The 10,102-nt window shown below is 37.1% G+C and overlaps 1 protein-coding gene across 2 annotated transcripts; it reads left to right on the forward strand.

Moving 5' to 3' along the window:
- Positions 1-2,927: 2,927 nt before the first annotated feature.
- On the forward strand, positions 2,928-7,008 carry LOC104223757 (uncharacterized). Of its 2 annotated transcripts, XM_070171809.1 has the most exons (3): positions 2,945-3,208; positions 3,290-3,383; positions 6,130-7,008. In XM_070171809.1, the coding sequence occupies exons 1-3, from the start codon at positions 3,076-3,078 to the stop codon at positions 6,593-6,595; spliced, it is 693 nt and encodes a 230-aa protein (XP_070027910.1). In that variant the 5' UTR covers positions 2,945-3,075; the 3' UTR covers positions 6,596-7,008. The 2 variants fall into 2 exon arrangements, with proteins under 2 accessions (XP_009773558.1, XP_070027910.1); XM_009775256.2 differs by having other exon boundaries at positions 2,928-3,383.
- The last annotated feature ends 3,094 nt before the right edge of the window (positions 7,009-10,102 follow it).

Consider the following 10,102-nt stretch of genomic DNA (forward strand, 5'->3'; position numbering starts at 1 on the left):
TTAGTGAAGGGTCTGACAAGCATTGTGTCAACTTAAGCATAAAGAAGTGCATTTGTAGGGCATGAGACCTTACATGAATCCCATGCCCCCATGCTATTAGAGCTATACTTCACAACAGGGGTGACCCTTTGACAGAGATGCACCAGTGGTACAGTAAGGAGGCATTTCTACTTACTTATAGACACAATCTCCAACCTTTTAGAGGAGAATTTTTTTGGAAAATTGACCCATCACAAGCAATGGAGTCCCTAGAGTTGGTGAAGTTGGCTGGCAGGCCAAAAGTTAAAAGGGATAGACAGAAGAATGAGGCAGTTAAAAGGCAAGGAGTGTGGTCACAATCCAGAAAAGGTAGAGTCACGACTTATGATAAATGTGGACAATTAAACCATAATGCAAGAACTTGTGCTCAGATTATCTACAATTTGCACATATACTGAACTTGTACCTATTTATGTTTTATAACTTTATTTTTTAATAGCAACCAAAGGGAAAGAAACTAAGCAAGGGAAAACAACCTTTCAAAAGAACAAGAACTTTGTTAGATTCTGAAATAGAAGATGAAATACACTGTTCAGCATTGCAAATGACTCAATCAAGTCAGGAAAATGGATTTAGCTTCATGCCTATACCTAGAGTTGTTGAATCAAGTATGGTTCCAAATTTTCCAAAGATGGAACATGATGAAGATATTGTGGTTAGGCCAATGGTGATATTAGAAGTCAAGACAAGACTTCAACTGAGGTAGCAAGTAAACTTACTAGCTGGGACAAGATCAATCAACTTTACTGGTGATCACACTGGTATTAGTGAGCCCACAAATCTTCCATATTCACCAGTAGTCTTGATGTGGAAGGGTAAAGCAGCTATAACTTCAAATCAGTTAGAAATACAAAGGCAACAGAAGATTGAGAAGCTGAAGATAAGAAAAGGAAAATGATCAAGTTGTTCTATGTAGTTTTGTGTTTACTTTGGGATGTAATTACTGCAAACTTAATGACAGTCTCCTGTTTAATATTCTGTTAATATTGGTATTGGTAATTGAATTGGATGTCATAGTATGATTTAGGTTGTGTTAGTTTTTGGGATTATAGTTTGACATCCAATCATCAGTTTCACCTACTAACTTTACTATTTTTGGTGATATGTAATTACTGCATTGACAGTACTTCTGATATGTAATTACTGCGTTGGTGATAACTGTCCAGATTTTACTACATTGTGATATGTAAAATAAATTTACTGCATTAGAGTGATGCCCAGATTTTTATTGTTAGTGAATTGCCTAGTTTTTTTTACTGCATTAGGGTCAGTATTTTGTTCTTAAGTTGTTCTGTATGCAGAACTTCATGTTATGTACTTACTGCATCATAGACTGAATTAACTGCATTAAAATGGATGCCTAAATTTTTACTGTTAGTGAACTGCCTAGTTTTACTCTGCATTATTCTATTAAACTGGACCGTAACATACCATATAAAGAACTATATTTAGTGATTACAATCAAGCTGACCAACACAATAAATCTGAAAATGAAAGGTATACTGCACTACACAAAATGCCATATGCACTACACAAAATGCATTCATGAAAATCTGGATTTTACAACATTTAACTTCATCAAAACCCTACCGCACTACAGAAAATGCAAAATTCATTTCATCAACAATGCCACAATAAATCCGACTAACAATGCAAATGCAACCATAATGAACATCTTCATGTGCATCACTTTCACTTCCCTCTCCATTGCTTTATTCACTTTAACATCATTTATAGCCTCCAAAACATCAACTTTTTTCCATCAATTTGTCCCTTTTAAGCTTGCATGCATCCAACAACATATTCAGCGTCCTGATTTTGACATTGGCAGCATCTAATTAAGACTTGAAATTGTTGATTACTATCAACACTTTGTCCGGGAGGGCTTCGTCGTGCCATTCCCAATATCCACATGACTCGTTCTTACACATACATTCAATAACTATGTTAAAGAGCAGAAAAAATAAAACTTTAAATGTATCGACGAGTAATGAATCAACAACGAAATTCACACTTACTTCAGGGTAAGCACACTTGTAGAATCTCCTTCCGGATTTGTTTGTAGTCATCGAAGTGAAGTTGTTCGCAATCTCCCCACAGTAGCACCTTCTTCTCGATGTAACACTAGAATTAGACATTGAACCAAGACTATCTGATGTGTTGGTCGAAGAAGAACAAAGAAATTTGAATGAGAAGTTATAGCATTTGAGTTGTGGGAGAGAGGGAGGGACATCTGCAAATATGAGTGAACAAATTAGGGTTCATACATTAATAAGGGTGAAGGGTCTAATATTTTAGGGTCGGATTGGGTAATGGGTTAGGCCGGATCTGTGCTAAATCTAACCAGATGATTTGGTGTTGACACGTGGCCCATATGTTAAAATAAAGGTATTTGTATTTAATAGTATAACGGCAGGGGTTTGGTTGCTCTAGTAGTATAACGGAGGGCTATTTAAACTATTGATGATAGTAGAGGGACAGATTAGACCCTTTTCCGTAAAGTTTATTACAAAACAACAACAATAATAATCCAGTGAAATTCTATTAGTGAGATCTGGAGAGGGTAGTGTGTACGTATACCTTACCCCTACCCAAGGGGTAGAGAGGCACAAAGTTTATTACAAAGGAAACAAGAATTTTCAAAATTTGTGATTTTAAATATGTACTAATAACATAGGACTATAATACTTTTCAAATTTATGTACATTAAACATGTCATAATATTAGTGTCACTACAAAAACTTCTTTTTAAAGTAAAATAAGAAGTTAAATATAATTTTAGGCAACTTACTATTAAAAATATTTTTAAAAAGTGTAATAAAATATTTTAAAGTAGGTCGCCTTTGGTACAAGCGACCTACTTATATGAAAAACGCACAACAAAAAACAAGTAGAAAAGTCTACTGATCGGCTGCAACGGAGGGAGAAGTAAGAATTGTAAAAGAGAGAGGCAAATTCAACGGAGTTCACTTTCAAATTGGCCAACTTCTTACTATATATAGCGAAAGAAGGATTGATAAAAGAGGAAGGTGAAAAATGGGGAAGGGGAAATGGGTAACGATAGCAGTGGTGGTAGCGATAATAGCAATAACAAAGGCATTAAGCAATCAACTGGGTTTCGAAAAAGACGCAGCAATCGAATGGTTAAAGCAAATGTCAGATCGATTAGGTAATTGGGCGATCCCTGCATATGTGGGTCTTCATACAGTTACATTAGCCCTGTGCTTGCCTTACGCTGTTTTCTTTGAAGCTGGCGCTTCTCTTCTATTTGGATTCTTCCCAGCTGTTTTGTGCGTCTTTTGTGCTAAAATCCTTGGCGCTTCTCTCTCTTTCTGGATCGGCAGGTAACTCTCTCTCTCTCGTTGGCCTATGTGTTTTCATTTTTCAGCTTGAGACAAATACTATTATATTGAGAACTTGTTATATGTGTAGGGGTAGGTGTGAGATTTACATAATCCTTGATTTGCCTTAAGAAGATTCTTTGGTTTGGGAATGAAAATGGGTTAGAGGATTAAAATAGTGGAGCTAACTGATTTGGGGTTGGGGTTTAGTTGACTGATTATAGAGGAATCGCAGCAGAGGTAAAGAATACTAGGTGATTTCTTCCCATATGTGTAAGCCTTGGTGGATTAAGTTATCTGGTATCTGTGCTGGTAGAAGTTACCAGGTGGAATAGTTAGGGATCGTTTGGTACATGGATAAGGATAATAATCCCGGGATAGAATTTGGGATTAACTTTATCCCATGTTTGGTTTGGGGTATTAGCTAATTCCAGGACAATTATTACACTGAAATGGTGGGGTATTAACTAATCCCATGGGCGTGGGATATCGTGAGATATTCCACCATTATACCAAACGACCCCTTAAGGCGCACAAGCTGGTCCTGACACCATTGTTATTAAAAACAAGGAAAAACGAGAGTAGATACTCGTGAATTTGTTTGCTTAATTGAGAAAGATTGTTTGGGGTTTGGAATACCATTTGCCAGTTGAATTGTGTATTTTGTCTACTAGAAATCATAGGGGATTTGTGATTTGGGTGGTTGATTGATTTAAGAGACAAGATATTCATGAACTTGGTTTTCGAAATTCATCAAGCCATCTAGGTTTCCCAATTTCATTTGACTGCCGAATTGTATGCTTTGTCTACAATAAATTATATCATTTCCTTCTCGTGAGTCAAAATGAGGAGATAAAGTTAAGAATGGTGAAAAGGGGTTTCATCATAAAGTTGTTTGTAGTGCTATCTGTACTTATTTAGTGAACTTCATAACACAATTACAGGGTTTAGGACAAACATACTGGATTCGGCTGAACTTGTAAGTTGCCTTCTAGCTTCGCCCTTGGACCTTTTTAGTTGATTATAGGCAACCGGTGCACAAAGCATCCCCCGTTCACGCAAGATGTGGGGAGGGTAGCACCCCAAAGAGGTGTAATATTGCAGCCTACCTTAATGCAAGCATCAGTGCCAATTGATTTATGCTGTTTGAAAACAAAATCGGAAAAAGTCTTAGCATTTTTGTTGAAGGAAAGGCAGTAAACTGTCATTATAACATATGTTAGTTGCTACAGTAGAATTGTTTTCCTGTTTGAATCATGGAATATTCGAATTCTGATTTATGGAAGATTTTTTTTTATTGAAATTCCCAAATTTTGAAGGTATTGTTTAAAGCTGCAGCCTGAAGGATGTACCCAATACTAAAAACAGAGTGATGATATCAATTATTTTCACTCTTTAGATAAGTAAATCAAAAGGAAGAATTTGAGAGAAAGCTGCTTGGAGGTAAAAAGAACTTTTAGGGGAATAAGATAAAGTCCTCAAGTGGTCTTTTGATTGGTTAAGCATTTAAAATTTTCATGTGGACTCATTTGGAAACATCATTTGGTATTTCCATTCGAGATTGCTAGAACTTAGGGTAAATAGGTAGCTTTTGATGAGGAAAGGAAATATAAGGGAATAAAAGAAGAGTGGGTAGGGGCTAGAAAAAGAGAAAAAGAAGTAACAGAGCAAGAAAAGAAAGATTAGTGAGAAGAGAGGGGGAAAAAGATCGTAATGATCGCGAGTTTAAAAGAATTCAAGTGCTTAAGTGATCACAAAAGAATATTCAAGGACTTAAATGTCAATTTCCTATAGGATTAAGTGCCTTTATAGTGTTTTGCCCTCAGAAGTATTCAGCTAGTTCATTTGGTGGCAGTGGCAGATCTGTAGCTTGACCATGTGTTGCTTTAAACTTACTGTGTTTTCAGGTATCTCATGGTATACAAGGATGAGCCACAGTGACATGCTAGAGGTCTGCATAAAGTGCTCTTATAGTTGGTGAAAAACTTATTCATAGGTCTCTAAAGGAGTGATCCTCTAGATTCTTCTAACTGGCATGCTAGATTAAACCATGGAATAAGAAAGTGAAGAAGGCAAAAATGTTGCTGACGGAAAATGAACTACATTCGTGTAAGGATGTAAACAATGGGACAGAGCAAATAAAAATGGGGGAGGGGGACCTTACTAAGTGTTTGGCTGTTTGTGTTAAGAAAAGACTAACTTACTAATCAAAAAAGATGTAGGGAGGGGGACTTGTAGAAAAAAAGGTGGGGAGGGGTGTTTTAAGTGCGATCATTTTTTTTGGGGGGTGGGGGTGGGGGGTGTTAAATCAAGAAGTGGGATCAGCTCAATAACAACTTAATTTGTTCTTAAGCAGATAAACAACCTGACGTGGAGGAGTTGGAGGTGGTATTGGTATGAGAAGAGTTTATTTCTGATTTGACTACTTTGTTTCCATTAACTGAAACCACAACGTACAAATTTAAACTGGAAGGCTCAGCCTTTTCTTTCATCTCTCACTCCTATGGACAAAGGAAAATATACTATAGTGGTTGTATTTCAGAAATTCAGGTGACGAGATTGTCTATCTGTTCCCTTTCCCTTCTTTTAAGCGAAATAAGTGTATTGTATCTCAGGAGGTGTATGTTTAAGCTGTTCATCCAAAGCAGCCTTTGGTTCGGTTTATGAATGTTAATTTATTAAATGGTGTAGATATTTCTCTCCCTCTCTGGATTTTTTCGATTGCAGTTCTGATATTGTACTTTCCCAGGTTCGTGTTTCGGAGTTCCAGCTCTGCTATTGGGTGGGCGCAAAATAACAAATACTTTCATATACTCTCAAGGGGTGTTGAACGAGATGGATGGAAATTTGTTCTTCTTGCCCGTTTCTCACCTATACCTTCTTATGTCATCAACTATGCCTTGGCAGCCACCAAAGTTAGGTTCTTCTTGGATTTCCTGCTTCCAACAGCAATTGGCTGCCTTCCCATGATCTTGCAGAATACTTCTATCGGCAGTCTTGCTGGTGCTGCTGTATCCTCTGGCTCTGGATCTAAGGCATCCAATTTACGGTCATACATCTTTCCTCTTCTTGGGATCTTAGCGAGTATCCTCATATCTTTGAGGGTGAAAAAGTACTCCAAGGATATCTCAGTCGCTGAAACAGTTCCTACGGAGGATAATGACAACAATAGATTGTCTGAACGGCAAAAAGGAAAAGGCTCAAAGAAACGGTGATTTCATCTATAGGTTTTGCATTCCTTCTTTCCCTCTTTAATTTCCCCCTGATGGTGGTTGAAAGGGAGGATGTATCGAGCTGGCTGTCAAAGCCCATGGTCTGGTTGCTGCTAATGTAAAGGTAAGAAAAGGAATTGGTATGAGACGATGATGTTTTTTTCCAAAGAAGAGGTTGACAATCTTTTTGCTTCGCTTCTAGAGGCAGAAAATGCTCTGTTTTATGCTGGCTGATGTTTCAGCCAATTTCGTTAAATCTTATAGCCATCTTCCTGTGTTATGGTCAAGAAATTTGATGTTTGTGCGTAGGTAAATTCAATATTTACAACCCAAAGAAACAATATGACTGACCTTGGAAACTGATTTGCTAATTAAAGCTTAATAGATAAATGGTTACCATTCTTCCCTTCACTGTGCATTTTGTTTCACCTTGTAGAAAGCAGCTTGAATGATATAGGTAAGGATGTATCATATCATTTTCATTGTGGTCTTTACAATATAGTTTGTGTTCTTATGTGTCACACCTCCTTTTTGCGCGCCCCGCCCCGAGGGGTTAGATGCGCGGGTGGAGTTTTTCCAATTTAAGTGACAATATTCGAAATGGGATTATTTATTTAATTCAGAGTCGCCACTTGGGAAAAGTTTGGCTTTTGGTGTCCCAAGTCACCGGTTTATCTTGAATCCCAAATCGAGGAAAATATTCGACTTTTCCAAATGAAGTCTGCGAACCAGAAATTCTAAGTAAGGAATTCTGTTGACCCGAGGGAAGGTGTTAGGCACCCTCGAATCCCGTGGTTCTAGCACGGTCGCTTAAATTGTTATAATGGCTAAATATCTGATTTAAATACATGTTATGACTTGCGTGCTCCCATTAAGTTTAAACCGCTTTTATCATTATCATTTATTTTTATAGAATTGCAACGTCGTGAAGATGCGTCTCGAACCACGTCACAATCAATGCACCCGTGATCGTCAACACATTTTGACTTCGCTGAGATTTGGATTTGGGTCACATCAATGTGCACCCGAATTTAAGAATATATTTTAACTTAAAGTCGCGCCTAAAGAGTCTAAACGCGTTATTATCTTTGGGGAAGGTAGTGGAATTCTCTAAACAGTCCCTCCCAAATTCTAAGTATTTATCGTGATCAATTATTGAGGGCCCCGCAGTTTGCATTTTTATTCGGCGAGGCTCGTCTCATTATTTAAGAAGGGTACCCTACAATGACTACATTTCTACTACATTTATCTTTAAAGAGAAGGATGATGCCGAATTTTGCGGGTTTGGACAAATACGGACTGAATCCTTATTATGTTTGCCGAAACTAAACTTGTTTGATTACCTGATTGATTGTTCATAAGGTGGGGGTTACCGCATGCTTTGTCTTCATCGAGTGGATAACTTATTAATTCGTTAAATGAGATTGCAAACAAACTAACAACATATATTGAGTTATGTTTAATGACCTCCAAGTTCTATTTTTTAACACTTTAACCTATTTGAAATTGATAAACGAAATCGACTGTTTTACCAGGGGAATTACTACTAAGTGAACTCAAAAAATGGTTATTAGTTTTTCTCAACAATCATCACATTATTTCGAGACAAACAATCTATACCGAAACTCAGTATCGAACCTGCATTGGGCGAATGAACTGACAGGAGAACTGGCATTCATAGCCAGACTCTTAATGTGACTGCATGGGAGTTTGTTTGGGATACATTTATCCCGGACCCAGTACCACAATTTTGTTGATTCAGTGGTCTAGGCAAAATACATACAAGTGCCTATGACTCTATGTTATACAGTCATAACTAAACCAAACAAGTGTTATACTGAACTGAATGTATACTAAATCAAAACATGTTGTCTATGTCATACTGTCATTACTATTGAACAATGCTATCTGACAGTCCATCTCAAACAGAATGTATGCTAGTTTATACAAAGTGTTTGCAGTTTGCAGTAAAATATACAATCCCAAATAACATTCGACCTATTTTTTAACACCAATGTTATAACATGAACAACTGTTCTTTTCTTTATTTCTGCTTCAACTTCAAACTTTCAACCATACAAAGTTTCAGAGGTTGTGTACCTGGAAATATTTGACAATTGGAGGAAAGGGGGAAGTCAGCAGAGTATGATGACAACAAAATGCAGCAGCAATCACAGCACTATCAGTAGCAGCAGGGCAGAATAGCAGCAGACAAAGCAATACAGCAAGAAACAAGCTCGAATGCAGTGATGCAACTATGGCCAATAGAGAACAAATGGCCAAATAACAACAGCACCCAGTGGAGTAGAATCAGAATTCCAGATAGATCAAAACAGTAGTAAACCAATGAAAGCACTCAACTAATAGACACAACTGGGATTTCAGAGGATCAGAATTGGTTTGAACAAATTGAAACAACTGAAAACCCAATAACAATAGGAGGAAGAAAGTTTCTGATTATTGGTTGTATCCCTTCTATCCCTTAATCTCCCTCTATCTATGTGTATCTATTTTGTATGTATTTCAGCTCTCCTTTTCAAACTCCTCACAGTATGTCTATATTCTTTTCCCTTATCTATTCAGCTCTCTTTCCCCAGAAATTCCTCACTGTGTGTGTTTATTTTCTTTTACAGCCCTCAAGGTCCAGTCTCTATCTATTATCTATTCTGTATATCTCCCCCCCCTCCTTTTATAAACCTCAAAACTATCTCTTTTAACAGCCTCTTTTCAGAATACCCCAGTCCCCTCCCATGTGCCTTCCATTTTCAATTCCAACTTTAGCTAATTAAGTATTAAACCCATCAATATTCCCTGGCAGACTTATCTTTCCTATTTTATTAACTAAAAGCAAGTATGGGCAGTAGAATATATCTGACAGCATATGCTGTCAAACCATTTTTAACTCAAAATCACTTTTATGCAGGAAAACAGGCTGTGCACAAAGCACATGAGGTGCACCAATGCACATGCTGTGCACGAGTGCACAGGGCACTCCAATTCAGAATTTAAAACAAACATCCCTTTTGCATTACTGATCAATTCAACAGCTATAAATAAACAAAATTGGTTCTTAATTGATTCAAAAAATGTTTAACAGAAGCAAATCGATTTACTATGCTCAGACAGTTGAAACTAATTGACGACTCATGTCGACTCGACTATATTAGCATTAACATACACAATCGTAGCCAAAAATCAGACATTCAGAAGTATGGGACACATGACTCAACTTATACTGATTAAAACAGAATTGTACTTTGAGGAATCAGTTAGTCAGTACAAATTTGGAATACAACCAATACACATGCCTTATCAGAATAGGAGGGGAGGGATTCAGACAAACACAGAGGTTCAAACAAAGTGGACAAACAAAAGTTGATAAAATTAAAACAAATATGAACAGTCTTTTAAAACAAATCACACGGACTAAAACAAATAAAGGAAAGAAAGCAGACTCACCTTAAACTTGAAAAGTTAAAAAGTTTGAACCCGGATTTGGACAGACCTTTC

The sequence above is a fragment of the Nicotiana sylvestris genome, chromosome 4 (genome assembly GCF_000393655.2).
Source record: "Nicotiana sylvestris chromosome 4, ASM39365v2, whole genome shotgun sequence".
NCBI classification, from domain to species: Eukaryota; Viridiplantae; Streptophyta; class Magnoliopsida; order Solanales; family Solanaceae; genus Nicotiana; species Nicotiana sylvestris.